The sequence below is a fragment of the Xenopus laevis genome, chromosome 9_10S (genome assembly GCF_017654675.1).
Source record: "Xenopus laevis strain J_2021 chromosome 9_10S, Xenopus_laevis_v10.1, whole genome shotgun sequence".
Classification (NCBI taxonomy): Eukaryota; Metazoa; Chordata; class Amphibia; order Anura; family Pipidae; genus Xenopus; species Xenopus laevis.
Window position 1 is genome coordinate 46,451,865 of NC_054388.1, and position 24,400 is coordinate 46,476,264.

The 24,400-nt window shown below is 41.8% G+C and overlaps 1 protein-coding gene across 2 annotated transcripts in view; it reads right to left on the reverse strand.

Moving 5' to 3' along the window:
- helz.S (helicase with zinc finger S homeolog) overlaps positions 1-23,773 on the reverse strand; it is a 58,154-nt gene extending 34,381 nt beyond the window's left edge. The window contains exons 1-13 of one of the 2 annotated variants that reach the window (XM_018237657.2): positions 23,621-23,773; positions 14,139-14,366; positions 13,864-13,900; positions 12,247-12,371; positions 10,836-10,892; positions 10,412-10,463; positions 7,803-7,878; positions 7,011-7,209; positions 6,750-6,857; positions 6,341-6,638; positions 5,318-5,585; positions 3,194-3,527; positions 2,357-2,487 (exon numbers count right to left, since the gene is read on the reverse strand). In XM_018237657.2, coding sequence (XP_018093146.1) covers positions 2,357-2,487; positions 3,194-3,527; positions 5,318-5,585; positions 6,341-6,638; positions 6,750-6,857; positions 7,011-7,209; positions 7,803-7,878; positions 10,412-10,463; positions 10,836-10,892; positions 12,247-12,371; positions 13,864-13,900; positions 14,139-14,348 — 1,895 coding nt within the window. In that variant the 5' untranslated portion in view covers positions 14,349-14,366; positions 23,621-23,773. Of the gene's footprint in view, positions 1-2,356; positions 2,488-3,193; positions 3,528-5,317; positions 5,586-6,340; positions 6,639-6,749; positions 6,858-7,010; positions 7,210-7,802; positions 7,879-10,411; positions 10,464-10,835; positions 10,893-12,246; positions 12,372-13,863; positions 13,901-14,138; positions 14,367-23,315; positions 23,596-23,620 lie in introns of those variants that run through there. The other variant, XM_018237658.2, reaches the window with a different exon arrangement.
- Between the last annotated feature and the right edge of the window lie 627 nt (positions 23,774-24,400).

Genomic DNA, 24,400 nt, shown 5'->3' on the forward strand with positions numbered 1-24,400 from the left:
TGTTAAGGGCTACATCCCCTGCCTGCTTCCCTCAATCTCCAGTTTTTTTTGAGTAGAGAAGAAGGAGAAGCAACTGAATGGAACAGAAGGTCCGGCTAGATTGCCCCAGGAAAACATGAACCCCAGGGAGGGAAGGCCTGTGTCTCCCAATGTAGGAGAAGAGAAAAAGATTTAACGGTAAGATAAAAAATCTTTTTCTTCCCTAGATTGGCGGACACAGGCACCATGGGGACATCCTAAAGTGTTCCCCCGAGGGTGGGTACCAATGTAGAGCGCCTAAATTGCTGCAGTCTGGAGTACCTTCCTTCCAAAGACTAGAGAACCCTAAGCAGAAGAAGAGCTCCGCATCACCAACCCTTGAACACAACTAAGCCTGATAACACCAGGCTGAATATAACAGGCAACTGAATGGAACAGAAGGTCCGGCTTGATTGCCCCAGCAAAACATAAACCCCAGGGAGGGAAGGCCTGTGTCTCCCAATTTAGGAGAAGAGAAAAGAATTTAACGGTAAGATAAAAAATCTTTTTCTTCCCTAGATTGGCGGACACAGGCACCATGGGGACATCCTAAAGTGTTCCCCTGAGGGTGGGTACCAATGTAGAGCGCCTAAATTGCTGCAGTCTGGAGTACCTTTCTCCCAAAGGCGGCCTCAGCCAACGCTTGTGTGTGCACCCTGGAAAAGGTATGCAGTGATTTCCATTTGGCAGCAAACTTGATCTGCTGATGCCTCACCCCCAGGAGGTGCTGAGAGACCGTATTGAGTGAGCCTGAACTCTGAAAGTGCGGTGGTCGAAACTTAATTGTGTATGCTCTGATTATGGTAGAACAGATCCACATAGCCAAGGTAGACTTATTTGCTTACAGGCCCCTCTTAGGACCCTCTGGGATAATAAACAAGGCATCCGATCTGTGGATCATCCTGGTTGTGCAGACATACAGTATACTCGTAGAGATCTGACCACATCCAGGTAATAGAGGCTGTGCTCCTTTGGATGGCTAAGCTCCAGACAAAATGACGGAACCACAATGTCCTGGTTGAGGTGAGAATCGGAGACAGCCTTAGGCCGAAAATTAGGGGACCAGTCGAAGTAACTGGGGAAGATCAAAAGATGCAAAAGAAGATCATCGTGCAGAGGTAGATGCAGAGATTTGTCTACTGCCACGGCCACGATGTCCAAGAACCATGGGTGCCTTGGCCAATATAGGGCCACTAGGAAGGTTCTCTATCTCCCGTAGTCTATGATTAGGCCCAGGTACTGCTGGTGCTGTGACGGGAAGAGGCTGGTCTTCTTGTAATTGATTATCCACCTCATCCTGGATAGTATTTTTTGGACCGTGGATGTGTGAGCCTCCAATGGTGCCTTGATCAGTAAGTCGTCTAGGTAAGGTATCAGCCTCAACCCTCAAATTCTGAGATGTGTCAGCACCACTGCCATGACCTTGGTGAACACGAGCAGCGTCTAGGTGAGGCCGAACGGTAAGGCCAATGTTGTCCTGTGATGAAGAACCGCAGGAACCTGTGGTGGTTGGAGTGGATAGGGACATGCAAATAAGCATCTTTGATATCCACCAACGACATGTATTAGTTGAGTTCCATTGACATCAGTACAGTCTGAATGGACTCCATTTTGAAATGGCTTTTTTGGGTGAACTTGTTGAGCTCCTTGAGATTTAAAACTTTGGAACTATAATGAGGTTGTAGTCACTTTTAACCTTTCAGTGTCCTTTCTCTAGCTGCAGGATCTACATCCCCATGGTGCCTGTCTCCCCCAATCTAGGGAAGAAAAATAGGGTTTTTACAGACACTGATAAATCAATTAATTTCTGGGTTCACGCTCAGTAATGGGGTGAAATCCTAAGGGTGGCTGCATCAAGTTACCTTTTTCATTTTGTCTCTTAACAATAGGTACGGTCACACGCCCTAGATGGAGTGGATGGGGTTAAAGGCCTGGGTAAGATGAAGATGATGTAAAGAGGGTTTAAGTAAGAAAACTTTGGGATGGCGGGCTAGAATTTGAGAAAGGGAACTCCCACTAGATGGGGATGGTGAGGTTAGAGATATAGCTAAGGGAATTGAAAGTAGATGTGGGTTAGAGGTATTAGAATCTGGGTAAGGCTGGGTAATGAGAAGTTAGATAAGAAAACTGCCCCTAGATGGGGATGATAGGGTTAGAGTCTGGAAACTTGAACTCACCCTAGATGGGAAGTCTAGTGGGGAGTCTCTGTAAGAAAACCAAGCCGTAACGGAGAGTAGGAGAAAGGGAACTCATCTAGGACAGAAGCCATGCCAATGGCCTTACAGTACCCGCACCACCACCCATAAAGTGCTGTCATTTGGTAGGTGCAAGTGAATACCTGTTGGGACTCCACGGTATAGGTGGAGTCATGCTCAGATCTGGAAACAGGATGCTGTTGTCCTTGACTCTGTCCAAGGCATAGTGCATTTCACAGAGGGGAAGCCTATTCAGCTGGAACTGAAGCTCAACCTACAGAGAAAGCAGAATATACCATTATTTAGCATCCACGGCACCAGGATCTCAGCCATTCAAATGCTTCATGGGCAAGCACACTGTAAGGCCCTATGGAATATAGTGTAAGGCCTATGGAACACTGTATTTCTCTGCCACTGAAGAAAAAGGCCAATACCGCTCCTACACCAGTCCTGCGTGTGTTTAGCATCAGAAATGAATATTACCCGACTGTAACTGGGCACATGGGGTGGGTAACAGCAACTTAATGCTCATGTTTGCATTTTTAGCTGAGCTCTGCTCTGTGTGTGCAGTGATACCAGGATTGCACAAAATCCTTGCCCTATACACACAGGACCAGGGTGGGTGGGATTCGCCTTTTCTTCACCAGTCTTGTTTCACTAATGTAAAAACCATGTGTGGCATAGACCTAAGGCATACTGAGCCAATCACTTGGCTAAAGAAAGGAGCTAGGGAAGTGCAATGTAAAGGCTCACTGAGAGGGTCATATGGTTAAAGATGAGTAGCTAGTGCAGTACTATATAAGGAACACAGACATGGTTGCATATCTGACCATGGGAAAGAAGCATCCCAGGACCAGAAGACCAGGTTGCTCTGTACCTGGGTGATTAAGCAGCTTGGGCTCAGAGAAAATGGGTTCTTAGTGAAGCTAATGCAAAGGAAAACAGTGTTTAATTGTAACCATCAGAATAACACACTCCACCTGCATCTCCCGATCAGGTTTGAGCTTGAGCTCTTCACAGCAGTCCTTGCATATTCTCAGGAAAATAAACTCCTTGGTTTTCTCCTCGATAACCGCCTCATAAACCTTCTCTTTGGTGCCCTGGCTCTGAACCGATTTCTCCTTTGTGACAGGCAGCAAATATACAGCATTCACTTTGGTCATTACCAGTCTCCCAGCCAAAGTATCTTCAGAAAGTGTCTCAGTGAGTTTAAAGCGTCCAAAGAGCTGTCCATTCTGGGCATATTTTGCACCTCCAGTTACACCAGTCAGCAAGAAGCTTGCTACCAGCTGCAGCTGCACCTTGATATTAAACCTATGAGAATGCAACACCACCAGTAACAAGACATTACACTCCAATAAGTACTGTGAATGCTAAAGGATAACCATTTTTTGTAACTACAGTAAGAAACAATTTGTTATGTAAATTGGCAAATACAATAAAAGGAAATGGAGAAAATACAAACTGGTTTGATAGTTATAGTGAATGCTTTTCTTTTTGTCTACTTTTTGAGGCAAATTGGGGTCAGATTAAAGGGATAGATTAAAGATTAAAGGGATACTGTCATGGAAAAACATGTTTTTTCCAAAACACATCAGTTAATAGTGCTGCCCCAGCACAATTCTGCACTGAAATCCATTTCTTAAAAGAGCAATTTTGAAATCTGACATGGGGCTAGACATTTTGTCAGTTTCCCAGCTGCCCCAGTCATGTGACTTGTGCCTGCACTTTAGCATGGAATTACTTTCTGGTAGGCTGTTATTTCTCCTACTTAATGTAACTGAATCAGTCTCAGTGGGACTTGGCTATTACTATTAAGTGCTGTTCTTAGATCATCCAGGGAGCTGTTATCTTGTGTTAGGGAGCTGCTATCTTGTTACCTTCCCATTATTCTTTTGTTAGGCTGCTGGGGGGGGAGTGATATGACCCCAACTTGCAGTACAGCAGTAAAGAGTGACTGAAGTTTATCAGAGCACAGGTCACATGACTGGAGGCAGCTGGGAAATTGACAATATGACTAACCCCATGTCAGATTTCAAAATATAACAAAATCTGTTTGCTCTTTTGAAAAATGGATTTCATGTTTTCCCATGTTTTAAGATGGATGGGTTCAACATCAGCCAGAAGCCAAGTATAGACCAATCTGCTGTCAATTTCTTTCACAGGAATAGGTTTATCAGTATATACACATATAGTGTGATCATTTGCACTATACCACTGTTCTCATCATACAGTTATTGGTGACCCTATTCTCTCAGTAGCAGAAACGAATTGTATGGTTGCAAGCAATATTTCCTTTACAAACTCCCCAACTGCACTTTCTAGTGACAGGATTGTATGACAACAGTGCAGATAAAATAACTTAACTTTTAGTATGATGTAGTGAGTGATAGTCTGAGCCAATTTGCAATTGGTTTTAATTTTTTATTATTTGTGGTTTTTGAGTTATTTATTTTTATCAGTTTGGTTGCTAGGGTCCAAATTACTCTAGCAACCATGCATTGATTTGAATAAGAGACTGGAATAGGAATAGGAGAGGTGCCTGAATAGAAAGATGAGTAATAAAAAGTAGCAATAACAATACATGTGTAGCCTTACAGAGCATTTGTTTTTAGATGTGGTCAGTGACCCCTCAGTTAAAGCTGGGAAGAGTCACAAAAAAGGCAAATAGCTCAAAAACTACAAAAATTAAAAAATGAAGGCCAATTGAAATGTTGCTTAGAATTAGGATTTCTATAACATACTAAATGTTAATTTAAAGAACCACCCCTTTAAGCTATGTATAAGATATAAAATGTAATATATGTTAACTAAAAAAATGACACTGGGTAAAACCCTTTCTAATTATATTGGTCAAGCTGTGTCAGCATGGCTGCTGCAGGCCTGCATTTCTACATTTGGGCAACCCTGTAGATTTTAGAGTCCCAACATTAATTATACCCCCTTCAAATACAAAAAATGGAGGAATGCATGTTTCCCTTGGTTTTAGATGCATAATATATCTGCACTGTGCTCTTGTGTAGTAGGATAGAGACTGCTAATCCGTTATGTTTATGTTTACATTCCGAGATAAGCGTGTTTTATGGCAGCCATAAGAGACTTACTTGCTAACCTCCTTGTACTGTGCAATCTCCTCGATGTAGAGCAAGTCGTGTAAGCGAGACTGATAGTTGCACTTGGTCAGGGTTTTGTCCAGGACAGACTGTGTAAACAACTGATCAGCAGAGAGGGGAATTTGGTATCGGCCAAGCAAGCTCCTTTCCAATTCAGTAGTTTCATTGGGTTCAAACTCTACAATAGTCTTTGACATGGAATCCCAGCGTTTGGCTGTCGTTAGCAGCTGCTGCCGAGCTTGCATCAAGTATTCAAGGTCTGTGCGGTGGGAAGAGACATAAACAAATCATAAGTCATTTATTTAAGTCATGAATTATTTGGAACAATGCATTACTTTTAGTTTGTAAGCTCTATTGATAATTATCTCATTATGCTAATAATAAGCTGGTAGTTATATCCCAGCAAGACAGTCAGAGGCATGCTAAACAAAGATATGGGCTAATCCATGACACTTGTCTGGATAACAGCAGTAACAACAGATCTTAAGGGAGTGAAGAGCAGCAGCTTGCTTAAATGAACAGTAACACCAAAAAATTAAAGTGTTTTAAATTAATGAAAATATAATGTAGTGTTGCCCTGCACTGGTAAAACTGGTGTGCTTGCTTCAGATACTCTACTATAGCTTATGTAACCAAGCTGCTGTGTAGCCATGAGGGCAGTACCGGATACACAGTAGATAACAGATACGTTCTGAAAAATCTCATTGTATACTACAGAGCTTATCTATTATCTGCTGCATATCCTGTGCCTTTCCGCCTTTTTCAACTTTGAATGGCTGCCCCCATGGCTACACAACAGCTTGTTTATATAAACTGTAGTTTTGCTTCTGAAACAAACACAACAGTTTTACCAGTGCAAGGTATTATACATTACATATATTATATTGTCATTCCTTTTTAAACACTTTAATTTTTTGGTGTTACGGTTCCTTTAACTCACAAATAGCCATCTTAGCTCTTCCATTACCATGAATCTATTAGCACAATCAACCAAACGGAAAGAATTACTGTTACCTTCAGTGGATGCAGCATCCACCATTATTCTCTGCATAAGAACGGGCTCTGCACCAAAGTCGAACACAATCGTTTGCCGGAAAGTTCCAAAGATCTCTGTGGTAAATTCTATCGCTACTTTGTATATGCAATGGTCCAACCCGTTCTGTGCCATCTTCTCTCCCACCCATTCCTGGCAACTTTCTGGGACTAGCTGGGGTACTTGAGAGTTGCTGTCTCCAGCAGCTATTGCAACAATACTGAAATGAGGTCTGTGTGCATCATAGAGGAGCGCCACCCGCTGTAGGAGTCGTGCAGGCTGCAGAATAGAAAAGATCAAAGAGCTTAGGTGGAGCCAGAGGCGTCCTGATGGCAAATTACCCTTCATCTTGCCAATGCCACCATTTATCTTTATGAACTCAATATATACCTTACAAGTGAGAAGAAAGGTCCATGTTTGATGTGACTTTTTGGTGGTGACAGTGACAGAGAGGTCAGGACTGTACTCCACATGCACTCCTTCCACGTACTCGCTGAGCTGGAGAAATTAAGATGCATTTAGTTATTACTGAGGCATTAGCAATGGGACGAAGATTCTGCTAATAAAGACCACATAACTGGGCTGCTGGGTCAGGGTTATCCCTACACTCCGTTTCTCAGCTCCATAGGAGTCTGAACACAGGGATCTTACCACTTTCTCTGGTGACAATGAGTTCATCCATTTTTCTATTAAACTTTCCATATAGCTGCCAGAAAACTGGGTGTTTTCCTTCTGCTGCTTGAGTCGGATGAGGCGTGAGGCGTAGCGTTTCTGCCATTCCTCCAACTCTTCCTGGGAGTGCGCGGAAGTGCACTGTGCTCCGTACCTGCAAATCCCCTGCTCCAGGAACCTGTAGGAGGTACATGTTTAGTTTTACTTTAAAAGATTCCTTTATCAAAAGATAACTGTCCCGAGGCTTTTTTCAGTAAAAAAATATAATTTTATTTAAGTTAGCGTTAAAACTCAGTTACATACTGACCCCACCAGGCCCACCTTACGCGTTTCGCACCCTCCGGCGCTTAGTCATAGGGGTATGATCTTTTGATAAAGGAATCTTTTGCATATGATTGCCTGTGAACTGGGGCGAGTCCCTTAGGCTTAACTAAGGTGGAAATCAGATGTGGACTCCCAATTGATAAATATTATAGTTTTACTTTAAAACTGGTTCAGTTTTAAGGGTATGCTGGGAGTTGTGATTCACAAAAATGGCATATACTCCTATAATAGCTCTTCTACCCAAAGTCACATATTCTCCATTTGCTGCCAAATGATCCTAATTTAACCACCTGATTTAACAGTTTACAGAAAGGTGACCTGCAGGAGATGTCCTCAGGACAGGCTGCTAGTATAATGTTATCACTCTCTAATGTGTACTGTACAATCATCAGACACATCCCCAGGGCTAACGCATACAAATGTATAGCTTTCCTGATACAGCCATACCTCTTACATAACGTGTATTCCTCGCTGCTCGTCACACCCCGGGGAGGGGGGCGGAACTGCCATCCATCTTGGGACCCTGCATGAAAAGGTATCAATGTCAATAGGCAGCCGAGACCGCTAAGTAGAAGTAAATAATTATATGTGGTCCCAATGAGTCTACAGTTAAACTGTAGGGCTGCCTTTCCCCAAATGGGTGGTCATAATGCAGAGGTGGGTGGCTATGCCTTAAGGGTAATTAGAAAGCCAATTTGCTCCGTAGATAGACCTAAAAGCCTACATTGAAGGTCATTAAGGATGAGATTTGGGATGAAGATGTACTTGCTGTTCTACAGTCATATGAAAAAGTTTGGGAACCCCTATTTGGTCCCTCTTTTCTTTGGTGTTTTGTTTATCATTGGCTAAGCTTTCAAAGTAGCAACTCCCTTTTAATATAACATGGCTTATGGAAACAGTAATATTTCAGCAGTGACAAAGTTTATTGGATTAACAGAAAATATGCAATATGCATCATCACAAAATTAGACAGGTGCATAAATTTGGGCACCCCAACAGAGATATTACATCAATACTTAGTTGAGCCTCTTTTTGCAAATGTAACAGCCTCTAGAGACCTCCTATATCCTTTGATGAGTGTCTGGATTCTGGATGGTGGTATTTTTCACCATTTGTCTATACTAAATCTCTCCAGTTCAGTTAAATTTGATGGCTGCCAAGCATGGACAGCCTGCTTCAAATCATCCCATAGATTTTCCATGATATTTAAGTCGGGGGACTGTGCCGGCAATTCCAGAATATTGTACTTCTCCCTCTGCATTAATGCCTTTGTAGATTTCAAAGTGTGTTTAGGCTCATTGTCTTGTTGGAATATCCAACCCCTGCGTAACTTCAACTTTGTGATGCTTGAACATTATCCTGATGAATTTGTTGATACTGCATTGAAATCATCCGACCCTCGACTTTAAAGGAGAAGAAAAGGTTATAACTAAGTAAGCCTTATCAGAAAGGTCCACCTACATATACCAGTAAACCCTCAAAGTAGTGCTGCCTTGAGTCCTCTGTCAAAATAAATACTGCATTTCTTTCCTTCTATTATGAACACATGGGCTTCTGTATGAGACTTCCTGCCTTCAGCTTAAACCTCCTTGCCCCGGGCGTGAGCATGCAGAGTTTGCTTCTCTTCCCCCCTCCCTTCTCTGCTGTAATCTGAGCCCAGATTAGAAGAGAGCAGGGAGAAACTCAGGCAGGAAGTGATGTCACACCAAGCTAATACTGCAGCTGCTATCCTAAACAAACAGAGAGCATATAGAGCTTTTTACTCAGAAATGATAAAACATTCCACAGAATAAATATAACATTCTAGCTTGCTCTATTTCAGCTAATCTATTGGCAAAAAAATGCCTACGTGGTTTTCCTTCTCCTTTAACAAGCATCCCAATCCCTGAACTAGCCACACAGCCCTACAGCATGATGGAACCTCCACCAAATTTTGGTAGCAGGTGTGGGTTTTTTTTTTTTTGGAATGCTGTGTTCTTCTTCCGCCATGCAAAGATCTTTTTGTTATGACCAAATAACTAAATTTTTGTCTCATCAGTCCAAAGCACTTTGTTCCAAAATGACTGTGGCTTGTCTAAATGAGCGACAAGCGACTTGGTTTGTGGTGAGTGTAGAAAGGGCTTCTTTGTCATCACCCTGCCATACAGATGTTCTTTGTGCAAACTGAATTGTAGACCGATGTCCCAATACACCATCGGCAGAAAGATGTTCTCGCAGGTTTTGGAGGTGATTTTTGGGTTGTCTGTAACCATTCTCACAATACTCCACATATGCCGGTCTAGTATTTTTATTAGCCCGCCAGAACTGGGTTTTACAGCAACTGTGCCTGTGGCCTTCCATTTCCTGATTACATTCCTTACAGTTGAAACGGACAGTTAAACCTCTGAGGTAGCTTTCTGTAACCCTAAACCATGACACTGAACAATCTTTGTTTTCAGATCTTTTGAGAGTTGCTTTGAGGATCCCATGCTGTCACTCTTCAGAGGAGAGTCAAACAGAAGCACAAATTGCAATTGGCCACCTTACTGTAAATACTGTACCCTTTCTCATGATTGGACACACCTTCCTATGAAGTTCAAGGCTTAACAAGCTAATCCAACCAATTTGGTGTTGCCAGTAATCAGTATTAAGCGGTTACATGCATTCAAATGTGCAAAATTACCCAAATTTTTGCACAGCCAGTTTTTTTTACATTTGATTTGATTTCATACAATTGAATACTGCTTCACTAAAAATATTTGTTCATAAAACAACCCTGGGAAATGAAAGACATACCACTGTTATCTTTTTAGTTGAAAGTGGAGAAATTTTTATACAGGCTGAGAGGGGCTCCCAAACTTTTTCATATGACTGTAAATGTTGGATCTAAGGCTAAACCGCTGATACAACACTGTTTCCCAATATCTGAAACACCGTTATGAGGTAAGGGGGCCATGAGCAAAAGTTGGACCTCAAACAGGGGATCAAACAGAAAAAGTCTCATGGAGTGTATGCAAACAATCTAGATTGGTTCATCAATATTACCCCCCTATAGATAGTAAAGCAGCAGTTTGTACCATCTTCCAGATCATCACTATGGTAACTGGACCGGACCGTGTTACTGACAGTCTGAAAACAAAAGAGAGAAAGTTTTACCCTTCCCTGTTCCAGTGCTAGGCATATTATTCCACAGCTATACTGGCACACTTAGGAGTAAATAAGGTGTTCATTGCAAATATTTGAGCTTTTCTGTGTAAAAGTGTAAATGACACCAACCACTAGTTTAAATGTCTATGTCCCATAAAGCACAGACTGTGAATTTAGACTATTGCAGAGGAACACACACTGCACTGTTCTGCATAAGGTGCTTCTTACTGCAAGGCTGGCCCTGACCACATACAGGGTTGATGTGTGCAACCCTTGTAGGGAACAATGCTACAAATTCTGGTCTTTATATATGGTGATCTGCAACATACATATAACAGGAATTGATTAACTCACCTCAATTTCAGCCAGGAGCATTTTCAGTTGAGTTAGATCCTTGGTTACCAAGCCATTCTGAGGAAGAGAAAGGCTCACATGAGAAAACAAACACTGTTACTCTCTCTACAGTCTCTCCCTTATCAAACAGAATAAAGGGGATTATTGCAGCTAGCTCCATATTGTAGTTCACATCATTCCCAAGGTGATCACAATGGTGGCCAATAAAAAGGGCAACCATTGGGGGGTATTAACCTTGGAAAGCAAGTTGCTGGTAAGACTTAAGGTGGCCATACACAGAGATCTGTGATTTCGCCAAACGAGTGGATCTCTCCCCGATATGCCCACCTTGAGGTGGGAGATATCGGGCTGATCCAATTGTGGGCCCTAGGGTCCTATAATCGGATCAGATTGCGGGAAAGATGAAGTCCGCAAGCCGATGAGATGGTTACCAGGCAGTAACCAATCAAAGACTTGAATGGGAGCCACATGGTACATATCTGTTCAGTGAGCTTACAATTGATCCTTAGCATTCAGCTCAGATTCAAAAGCAACAGATATGACCCATGTGGCCCCCCCTCAAGTCTCTGATTGGTTACTGCCTGGTAACCAGGGTAACCAGTCAGTGTAAACCAAGAGAGCTGAAAAGCAGGAAGTAGTGTACATTTTTGCATAACTAATTATATTAGAAACATTTTTTTATTTTGCACAGCCTATCTATTTAGCCAGTTTTTATTTTTATACTGAACAATTCCTTTAAGTCCCCTTGAAAAGAGTTTATTGTAGTAATATAATTCCTATTTAACCAGATGAAAGGGAGTGTAGGACTGCCCAGACCGGGGATGACTTTGTCATAGTTTGCATTTTGATTATGGGTGAGTGCAAAGGACCACTTTTCAGTGTCTCTTTGAATTCACTGGCCCCATGGGAACAAACATGACAATTTGAACTATAAGGAGGAAGTTTCTCCTTGTTACTCTCATAGCAGGGAAGATGCAAAATCAGAGGGGAAGGCGCACTAAACCCATCCACTCACCACAGAGGTAATTGCATGTGGAGTTGACAGTGCCTTGTACCCAACCTGTGTTGTTTCTGGCACATTGGTACACATGTCACAAACAGGATGGCACCACACCATCTCTGCAAATGTGAAGTGCCTTTAAATTGAGCTTTTGCACAGTGATCTCTGCTAGTGTTAGGAGGCTGAGCATTGCTGTAATCTGGTTCCTTACATTGCTTATCTTGGCTGGTTGCTGTATATTTTCTAAACCATTGATGCCTGCCCACAGCCTTGCCTAACCCTGAGCCTGCTGAATATGCTTATAAAACTTGCTCTAGCCTTAGCACCACTTTTGCTGCTCCATTGACAGTCGGCGTGTACCCTCCCATCCCTTAGGGATTGTCAGCTAAGTAAGGAAAAAAGGGACCTTACCAGAGTCTCCCCAGCCAGACATTTGGACAGAACATTTGACACAGCCTGCAGCTTCCCTTCCAGGTGCAAAGAGCACAGCACTGCATGAACCGAGCTGTCTAGCCGGGTGCGACATGGCCCCAGAACTGCAAGGGAACAGACACAATTGTAAGAGCAGAGAAGCCCAACTCAATGGGCTAACTGAGCAATGGAAGAGGAGAAGGAAAGAGTTGAAAAGGTTGGGCACCATGCAAAGAAATACAAAAAAAAGCCTCTGAGCAGTAAGCTTTAGACATAATGGAGATTTTAATGCAATGCAGGTAATGGATACAGAAATAATAGAGTTTGGGGTATCTCATTACCCTTTCACTAACTAGAATAAGAGTATATAAAAATTAGCAGATTCCAAAACAATCTAAGAAATTTCTCCCCAAAGCTTGGAATGGCAGCTGCTCACCCTAAACCTTTGTATGTATCAGACATTATTATTGTATAAATAGGTTTCCTCTCCCATCTTGCATATCCTTTTTTACATTCCGCTGGTATAAGACAGTTCACTAGAAAATAATTTTCAATTGCTTTCTATTTTTTGTTTTTAACCATTTTTCTAATATTGAATCTAAAGTTTTTCACCACCTCATGTCTCCCTATAGCAGCTTTGGGGGGGGGGGAGGCACAGACGCTAACTGTTCCAATATAATACAATAGATGATACATTTATTATATTTGGCCTTGCTAAACTAAATCCCACAGTTTCACTAAAGGAAACTGTTATAATAGATACAACGGTTACGAATGTTCCACCGATGCTGTTAAGAAATGTATCAACTAATGTTGCAAATTGTAACAATATAGCGTCTGCCACTGGGTTATTAATCTGTGAGAGTGAAATCACAGTGAGAGAAACAGTTCAGGGTCTGCTCCTTAATTACTGAGGTGCGAGACTGAACCACAGAGAAAAACAGTGTAGAGTCTGCCCCTGGATTACTTAGCTGTGAGACTGAAACCTTAAGAAACATTAACATTTAAACTTATTGAAATGGTAAAAATATAAAATAGAAAGTCACTGAAAAATGCCTTTATTTCTGGGAAGTAATAATAACACCCAGCTGAAAAAAGTATAAGGTGAACCACCACTTAATATGTTATAAAATGGCCAATTCTAATTAAATATTCAACTGGCCTTAATTTCTGTTCATTTGCCTTCTTCTCTATCACATGGGGGTCTAAAACAAACAATGCTCTTTAAGGCTACAGTTTCATTGTTATTTCTACTTTTTATTATTCATGTTTCTTTTTATGCCATCTCCTATTCTCTCTTTTTCAGTCTCTTATTCAAATAAATGAATGGTTGTTAGGGTAATGTGGACGCTAGCAAACAGATAGTGCTGTTGAAAAAAAATATTAAATAACTCAAAAACCACAAATGATAAAACATGAAACCCATCACTCTCTACATCATATTAAAAGTAAATTTAAAGGTGAACAATCCCTTCAAACAAACATTAATGAGGTAGAGGCAGTATTCTAGTGCATGTAGTGGGTGGGCTAATACCGGTGATTCCCAATATCTGGCCATCTTAATGAACCAACACTCAATGTACTCAATGTACCAAAGATCAGTAGAAGGTTACTTACCATGCCTGCAGTCTTCATCTGCTTGATCATAGTTTTTCTATAAAGAAAACAAAGGCCATTAGCATGCAGCATGTTTGAGAGAGCCAGAGTACTGGGGTAGGGATAATTGTGCCTATGTGCTATACTCTAAGAAGAATCCCACTGATCATTAGAAGGAAAGAAAAGGTATTCTCTGTTTTCAATGTGGGTTTGTGGTGGGACAGTGAGAAATGAGTTACTAGCGAGTCACATGTTGACACCTCTATCCCTACATTGTGTGTGGGTAATGCACTCACCAGCTGCAGAAAGGACACAATTCTGTACAGTAGGCTTTCAGTCTGGATCCGACTGAGTTCTGTCTGGTTGGATTCATTGGTGTGAGCGGTTTTGTAGTGGCTGAGGGCCCGAAGAGCCTCAGTACATAGAGACACCACTGCTTCATACTCTTGCCTTCTGAGAGATTCACATGCTTGTTCACAGAAATTCTCCAATCTTCTGTCTGCCATGACTCAGAGACAGAAATTCTGCACAGGAGAGGGGAGAGCAGCAGTCAGGTCTCCGTTGTAGACCTTAAACCTACTAAATCAAACTGCATGCACTGCTTTCCTTGTTAATCCGTACACCTCCAACCCTCTCCTCACCACCTTGGTACATCAGCACCCCCCATCTAGAACATTACCCAGCATGCAATGTTCCCCAATGCCATCCACAGCTTTCAAATCTTCTCAGTACCTGTCTGGGTACATCAACCCCACTTCCCCCAGTGCATTATCCAGCATGCATGGCTTCCCTTGCTCAATCCATAGACCTCAAACCTTCTCCTCATCATCTCAGTACATCAACCCCTCCACCTAGAGCATTGCCCTGCATGCACTGCTTCCCTGGTGTCATCTATTGGACTTATAACTTCTTATAGAAAGCTATTTGTTCTTGAAGGAGAATTCAACCACCTAGGTGCAAAAATCCACCCCCCCCCCCGGGCAAATGCCCCTAACTTGTTACTCAACCATCCTTCAAGGTCCTCTCCAGCGGAGTTCACGGCAGCCATCTTCTCCCGAGCAATCTTCTTCCTGTACTCATCGGCATTTGGTGGCGCATGCGGAGTAGGAGAAATCGGAAAAATTGCGACTTTCAGAAAGTCATCGGAAAGTTTGAGGCTTTCGGGCGCATGCACAGTAGCTCCGTAGCAGCAAATGCCTCCAACTGCGCATGCGCCCGAAAGCCACAAACTTTCCAAAGCCTTTCCAAAAGTCATCAAATGCCGATGAGTACAGGAAGAAGAGCGCTCGGGAGAAGATGGCTGCCCTGAACTACACGGGAGAGGACCTAGAAAGAGGGGTGAGTAACCAGTTAGGGGCATTTGCCCGGGGGGGGGCCTACGAAGGGGGGGGGATTTTTGCGCCTAGGGGGTTGAATTCTGATTTAAAGGAAAACTATACCCCCAAAACAATGTAGGTCTCTATAAAAAGATATTGCATAAAACAGCTCATATGCAAAGCCCTGCTTCCTGCAAACAAACCATTTTCATAATAATATACTTTTCTAGTAGTATGTGCCACTGGGTAATCATAAATAGAAAATTGCCATTTTAAAAAATAAGGGCCACCCCCTGGGATCGTATGATTCACTGTGCACACAAACATACCAAATAAACTATACTTCTTGGGTCACATGAGCCAATTAACAGACAGAGTTGTGTCTTTTGCTTCAACACTTCTTCCTGTTACAGTTAAGAGTTGTAGTATTTCTGGTCAGCTGATCTCTGAAGCAGCACACAGACCATCACAAAATGGGGGTTCAAGGCAAGAGATCTAAAATGGCAATATTTACTTAAATATATATTCCAGTTTGGTAAGATTCTTTATTATGCCACTTAATAGGATATAATCTGTTGCTCAAGTGTTCATTATAGTTTCTTATTCATATTCGGGTATAGTAACAGTAACATGAGAAAAAGAAAGTGTTGTACTATATATAACATTAAAGTGTATATAGTCAAGGGTCCTATTATTTATCAATCTGAAACTTTTCCTAAGTGATTATCAAGCCACGAAAACAATCTAATATACCCAGTTAAAAGTTAGCATTTATTAGCTCTGATTTAAAAGCATGAGCTGAATAGAGAGAAAAGGAAAACTTTTATTTATTTTTTTAAACACTCTTTTGAACTCATGCTTTTAAATCAGCGCTAATAAATGTTACGTTTAAACTGGGTATATTAGCCTGTTTGCATGGATTCATAACCACTTAAAGGAATTGTTCAGTGTAAAAATAAAAACTGTGTAAATAGAAAATAAAAAAATGTTTCTAATATAGTTAGTTAGGCAAAAATGTAATGTATAAAGGCTGGAGCGACTGGATGTCTAACATAATAGCCAGAACACTACTTCCTGCTTTTCAGCTCTCTTGGTTTACACTGACTAGCTACCCTGGTTACCAGGCAGTAACCAATCAGAGACTTGAGGGGGGGGCACATGGGTCATATCTGTTGCTTTTGAATCTGAGCTGAATGCTGAGGATCAATTGCAAACTCACTGAACAGATATGCACCATGTGGCCCCCCTTCAAGTCGTTGACTTACTCAGAGTTATAGAGCTGAAAAGCAGTAAGTAGTGTTCTGGCTATTATGTTAGACATCCACTTACTACAGCCTTTATACATTACATTTTTGGCTAACTAACTATATTAGATACATTTTTTATTTTGCACAGCCTATCTATTTACACAGTTTTTATTTTCACACTGAACTGTTCCTTTAAGAGATGTTTCAGATTTATATTTATAAATATATATATATATATATATATATATATATATACACACACACTATATAGTAGTAGTATATACTATATACACTTAAATGTTCTATATAGATAATCATAAATTAATATTTAATTATACTAACTATATGAATTTATATCAAATTATTGTTTATTTATGGATTTTACCAAGTAAATTCCCCTTTCGCAAACATTGTACCCACATAATGATTTGATTTCCTCACTACTCTTTCTACACATAATATATTCTTACATGGATTGTGCAAAGCTTATAACTCCTATTGGAGTTCTTCTATTAAAGGAAAACTATACCTCCAAAATGAATATTTAAATAACAGATAGTATATTTCATATTAAGTGAATCTTTCCAAACTGGTATCTATATTTAAGTAAGTATTGCCCTTTTACATCTCTTGCCTTGAACCACCATTTTGTGTTAGTCTGTGTGCTGCCTCAGAAATCACCTGACCAAAAATACTGAAGCTCTAACTGTAACAGGAAGAAGTGTGGAAGCAAAAGACAGAACTCTATCTGTTAAGTGGCTTATGTGACGTAACATGTAGGGTTTGTTTGTGTGCACTGTGAATCCTACAATCCCAGGGGCAGCCCTTATTTTTTGAAATGGCAATTTTCTATTTATGAAAATGCTTTATTTACATGAAGAAGGGTTTTACATATGAGCTGTTATGCAATATCTTTTTACCTACATTGTTCGGGGGATTTTAAATATAAATAACTTTCTAGCATATTTTTTGGAGTTGTTGGTACATCTATCTCTCTGGACTCTAATTGAAACCAAATTTTATGCCTTCTCATGCCAAGTCTGGGTAGATATTTTCCCCTACCTAGGGCATTATTCAACATGTTTCGTCAATTGGCTTTAATCTGCTTATTAACATGTCAGAGAACATTTAACTGTACCTAGTGTATCACACAAGATGCACTGATTACAGAGGTCTCAAACCTCATCACGTCTGGGAACAAGAACCACCACATAGAACATTGCCCAACATCACCAAGTTCTTTTAAAAGAGAAAGAAATATACCAAAACAAATATCTATATTTTCATCTATGCAAACCCAGAGCAACACAGATGAACCTCTAATCCCCACCCTATTAACCAACCCCCACCTCATCTTCAACACAGCTCAAAGTCAGAAACCTGACTCCAACACAACCCAACTCAGTTCCCAGCAGAAGCAACAAAGCTTTGAGATGGCCACATCTAGAAAAGTGGTTTAGGTGTAGCTAAAGGGGATATTTCAACCCAAGTGAACAAGCCAAATGCAAAAGCACTCATCAACCTCTCAGTCTGGGCCAAGCCTTTTCCTATACAATGGGAATAGTGCTGCCCAAGGCTGTACATTAGTAATTATTATGAATACCTTGATTCACTTACTAAAAGGGTAGCCTCTAATTGGACTCAAGCTAATTGAACCAGGTATCCAATATATAAAACACACACATATATAAATATCATCTGGTGAGTAAAGCTAAAAGGGCAGTGTTCCTATTCATTTACCAGCATTCAGAACCATTTCTCTTGGCTGCCAGATTAGAGTAACTCCATGCACCTGTAGCTGAATAAGGGAGGCAGTGTGCAACAAAAGCACTGGGGATTCAAGACAGTCTTCTGGGTCAGAATAAAGGGGCTGTCCGCCATGTCTGGCTCCTTCTTTTCTATAGAGCCCTTTTATCATCTGTCCAGCCCTGACCATGTCCCAGTATAACTCTCTTCCTGTGGAAGGGAACCAACCCCCAGCTGGCAATCACACCTGAATCACACACACACAAAATATTGCCCACAAATAGCTATACCAACATCCCCTCAATGGCTGCCTTAGTTGGGCAAAGATGACATTCTGAGACAGGTTAGAGTGGGGGTTTATCAGGTTCTGGAGACAAGCACTTATGGGGACCAATGATAAATAACACTATTATAACAATCAGATCAACTTAAAAGGGAAATGATGCTCTATTGCTCCTGTGCAGAAGAGAAAGCATACAGAGAAGAAATGTTCTGGGGATACAATAAGATGTACGCATTACACTAAACCGCTGTAGGAGCAACCAGTCCAGTTTACTGATGTACAAGTAATAATGATGCAGTGTGGAATTCTAAGCTCAGGTAAACCTAGAGAGACACAATCATATACACCTATTGCTCTCGCTGCCTCTGGGTAATAGGTATAACATCATAAATAAACCCATCAAATCAGAGAGAAACACCTAGAATTAGGGAAATTACTGCATACCTACAATATGGGAACCCAAAATGTGTATATTATACTGTGACTTTTTGTACTACGCATGGAACCATAAATGTTTTATTTGTTTGTTATAAAATGCAAAATAAAAACCTTTAAAAAAATAAAATAAAATAAATAATAATGATGCAGTGTAACCCATAAGATGTCTGCACAGCACAACAGCACCACCCTTTCTGCTCTCAGAACCAACTGCGCTGATGCGTATACCCAAGTGCTCACAACATACACCCAAGCTTGTACAATGACTATGTGCAGTCACATATACATCCTACAGTGAATCACTGAAGAAGAAAAGGTATGACTAGTGTGTTTTGCACTAGACATGCATGTGTTTGGTTCCTGTAGCAGCTACTTAACATGTGCCCTGTGCAATGCCAACACTGGTATGATACATCAGGGGCAGATTTATTAAGGGTCGAAAAGAAAATTCAAATTTGAATTTTCTAATTTTTTTTTATGGACAAAACTCTCAAACTCGAATTGTGAATTATTCAAACTCAATTAGAATTTTGAGATTTATCACACTCTGGCCCCTTTAAGAACTCGAAATTGATACTTAAAACCTGCCAAGTTCATGGATAAGTCGAATTGAGTTTAGTCGAATTTAGCAGAATCGAGTCGGCAAAATTAATGCGAGTTAAAAAAATTTTTACTAAATAACCCCCCAATCGAATTTTGAGTATATTCAAATTTAGTAGAGCAAAAAAAAAAAACTCACATAAATTTGAAATTCGACTTTTAAGAAATGTTCCTTTGTCATTGCTATGCTTGTGTACATGGTTCCTTTCTGAATGGTAGCCGAGGTGGGGGATATCTGTGCATCAGTACTACAGACTGGAAAAAAGAAAGACTACAGGTTTGGAAGCAACACAACAAGCAGCATGCACTGTTGCCAATGGGACCAGTTGGGCACTTCAAGGATGAATACATTGTGTCTATATGTATTGCAGAGCGCAGATTTTTGCTTTTGTTTTCTAACTTGAAATCTAATTGTTGAGAGAAGAGGTTGATATGGGCAACAACACTGATGATGTTTGTCTCCAATGTTTATAAATACGCCCCTCCGCTCCATGAGCGATTTTGGCTGATGGTGCCAGATCGACAAAACGCATCAGACATAGTCGCATGAGTCAAAATATAATGGGACTGATAGAAAAATCTGATGTGCGTAAACTTCTATCAGACACACCACGACTGTAGGATATGAACACCACATGCCGTCTTCACCAGACAAAATAAAAATGGATGGTGTCTCTAAAAACTTTTTCTATCATTGAAATATATTGACTGTTGGATGTAAACACATGAAGAAAAGACTCCACCCGACTTTATATTCTAGCTTAGGGGGATCAGATTTTGCAGCATCCTACAAAATCATGTGCTATTGTGTGATATTGCATGGTGGATCCGATAAAATCTGACCCACAAAAGCTGATGAAAAGCACTAGTGGAGGTTAACGCTTAGTTTTGAGTCCAGTTGGAAAAGCCAATCAATAAAGAAGGGTAAGGTCACACCTGTGGAGAGATTTACGGTAGTCGCCCAGCGACTAATAGCCTCTTCATTGGGGCAACTAATCTCCCCGAACGGCTTTCCCCTGTCTTTCGCCTGCTATTATGAACAAACACCTGCGGCATGGCACTCACGGTGCTTCGTTTTCCGAAGTCGCCTCACGAGGAAACTTGGGGCGACTTCGGAAAACAAAGCGCAGCGAAAGCCATGCCACAGGCCTTTTTTCATTACTAAATCACCCCGAATCTCCAGGTATGACATTACCCTAAAAGGTTGGGCACAGGTAGATGCAGTAACAGAGATTGATACAATTTATGAGACATGTACATTTATTGCACTACTGTCTGGGCACAACCAGGGTCTGAAGTTCAGGGCAGCCTGGAAGAACACACTGCAGCTGTGCAACAAAATACGTGCCAGAACAACCAACATAATGGACGATAAGCTAACTGGGAAGGGGGCAATGCCCCAAAACTCATTCAGCATTTCCCTCAAAAATCTAAATACTACACAACCCGGGACAGCCTGAAGGGCCCATAACATTCCACAGCCTAGAAATGTCAGACTGGCCTATCAAAGCACATTAACGGTGCAAAGGTATTCTGAGCCATTTGTGATTGGACAATATTCTCCTCAACAACAGCCAATCCTGTCATTTTTATTGCTGTGAGTCTGTCACTGCAACCACATAACTCCTTAAATGCCAAACTGGAGAGGAGCTGGAATGGCGAGCATGATAGTAACATTAAGTACCCAGCATAAAACCCTCTGGCATTCCCTACCACAGGGATCCCCAACCTTTTGAACCTGTGAGCAACATTCACAAGTAAAAGGAGCTGGGGAGCAACACATGCATGAAAAATATTCTTGGGGTGCCAAATAAGTGCTGTAATTGGTCATTTGGTAGCCCCTATGTGGATTGTAAACCTACACTGAGGCTCTGTTTGGCAGTACACTTGGTTTTTATACAACCAAAACTTGCCTCCAAGCCTGGAAATCACAAATAAGCACCTGCTTTGAGGCCACTGGGGGCAACATCCAAGGGGTTGGTGAGAAACATGTTGCTCACGAGCTACTGGTTGGGGATCACCGCCGTACCATGTTGCTCATGAGCCATTTCCTATACAAACAGAAATGCCCCCAGGAGGTGGGATTCAGAAGAGGAAACGGCAAGTCTAAAAGGCCCAATGTATAATGATGCTAGTAAGTGGTCAGTGCCTTACAGAAATTGTTCAGTTTAAAAATAAAAACTAGGTAAACAGATAGGCTGTGCAAAATAAAAAAATATTTCTGATATAGTTAGTTAGCCAACAATGTGATTTATAAAGGCTGGAGTGACTGGATGTCGAACATAATAGCCAGAACACTACTTCCTGCTTTGCAGCTCTCTTGGTTTGGTTACCAGGCAGTAAACAATCAGTGACTTGAGGGGGGGCCACATGGGTCATAACTGTTGTTTTTGAATCTGAGCTGAATGCTGAGGATCAATTGCAAACTCACTGAACAGCTATGTCCCACGTGGCTCCCCTTAAAGGAGAACTAAACCACCGATTGTGATAAATACCCATTGCCCCCTCCCTACCTCCCCCCTGCACAGTCTTACCCTTGAATTCTTTCTCCTCTAGAAATAGTGATTACTAAAGAGAAGAAGATGGCGCCTGAGCGCTCCGCTGTGCTCACTCTGCATTTGCGGTCGCTATTTCTAGAGGGGAATGAATTCAGGGGTAACACTGTGCAGGGGTGGGCAGGGAGGGGGACCAATGGGGACTTATCACAATGGGGGTTTAGTTCTGCTTTAAGGTCACTGACTAATTTAGAGTTAGAGAGCTGAAAAGCAGGAAGTTGTATTCTGTTGTGTTATGTTAGGCATCCAGTCACTCCAGCTTTTATACATTACATTTTTGGCTAACTAACTATATTAGAAACATTTTGCACAGCCTATTTACCTAGTTTTTATTTTATACTAAACTGTTCCTTTGAAGGGCAGCAGAGTTAGCACATTAGTTCCCTACCTTCAATACGATTACCTTCAGTACTATTACCTTTTACAGAATCCTACCTCATATCCCCCTCCTGTAGCCACACTGAGCTAGGAACTACTGCCACAGTTACCCCAGGGAAACAACTCACTTCCCCTCCTGTAATCAACTACCCCCAGTGCTCACCTCCTGGGCCCCTTGTACCAATGCTACTTCGCTTCACTTCTTCCACTGCCCCATTCCCTTTTTTGAGGTCCCTTGCACAAATACACCCTTGCACACTGCACAAATATGCCCAGGATCCCTTACACACTGAACAAATCCCCCCTCCCCCCTTGTACACTGCATTAACAAAGCATTATTATGGTCTCTTCCCATTCAATACTACCTCAGACAAAAAGTTGTTCCTTTGCACCAATACACCACTGCTCCATTGTATTACAATCCCACAATACTGTTGCACGATTATCCTGCTTTCAACTGCACGAATACCCTGGATCACAATACACACGAACACCCAGTGTGAGAATACCTTGCACAAACACCACACACCAATACACCAATACACCATGTGCCCTTGCACTAATACACCAGCTTCCACTACACTGATACCCCAGTGCTTCTGGGCCCTACTTGTGCCACCAGCCCCCCTTGCACTAATAACTTCTGTGCACGCTCCCCTCTTCACAAACACTCGAGCCCTTGCACCACTATCCCATTTCACAAACACAAAAGGTTCCGTTGCATCAGTAATCCCCTTTCACACGCACTGCAGTCCCCTTGCACGATTATCCATTTGCACAAACAACAAGGTTCGTTTGCACTTCTTCCCCTTACTATAATAACCCCCTTGCAAAACCAGCACAGGTTCTCTTGTAATAATACACAGCTTGCACGGATACCCCAGGCTCCGAGAACTGCTTGCACTATTACCTACAGGTTTCTTTACACCACTTCCCCGTTGCAAAACCACCCCAGGCCCCGTTGCTTTACATGAATGGCCAGTCCCTTGCGCTGACTGCTGATGGGAGTAGTCAAAGGGGATGGGGGGCTACAGGCCGGACATTGATACTGGGGCAGTAGGCGCGGGACAGACTAGGCCTCTCCCCGGCCGCTCGGTTCTCGTTCTCCGGTCAAAGCTCATCCGGGGCGGTGGGTAGAATGGTGCCGGGCAGGGTACACAGAGCAAGGAGGAAACTATCTGGGGGTCCAGGGCTCCGGGGAGAGTCCGCACTTACCTGTCATTACTTTCTACGCCATCTTGGATCGGCCTGTCAGGGCCCGCGGTGCATGCCGGGAAGGACTGAGGAGGCGGGGCTCTGATTCCAGTGTAATGGGCCCTTCTGCACGCTCTCCTGGGGCCACAAGCGGCTGGGTTTGGGGGAAATGAGTTCTACTTGGACATTCAGGGCGAAAGATGAGTTGTACTAGTGAGAGGGCCCAGTTGTACTGGGGATAGGGATCAATTATCCCAGGGGTAGAGATCAGTTATATAGTGGGGGTAGGAAGTAGTATACTGGGGTACACATTAGTTTACCTGAGAGAGTTCGGATCCCCCCTCCACCTCCCCCAAGACATCCTTTGCTTATACAAAGGGGCAGATTTATCAAGGGGCGAAGTGAATTCGAGGGAATTTTCGTAAATAAAAAATGCAAAGTAATTTTTGGATACTTCGACCATCGAATAGGATACTACGAATTAGATTCGAAGTAAAATCGTTTGAATATTCGATAATCGAAGCACTGTCTCTTTAAGCAAACTTCGACTTCAACACCTCGCCAAATTAAACCTGCCGAAGTGCTATGTTAGCCTATGGGGACGTTCTAGAGCATTTTTCTAAGTTTTTGGAAGTCGAAGTAAAATCATTCGATCGATCGCTGAAATCCTTCAAATCGGTTGATTCGAAGGATTTAATCATTCGATAGAGCGATTTTACTTTGATCGCAGGATACCCTAATTCGCTGAAAAAAACTTTGACTCATATTCGATGGTCGAATTTCAAAGTATTTTTAACTTTG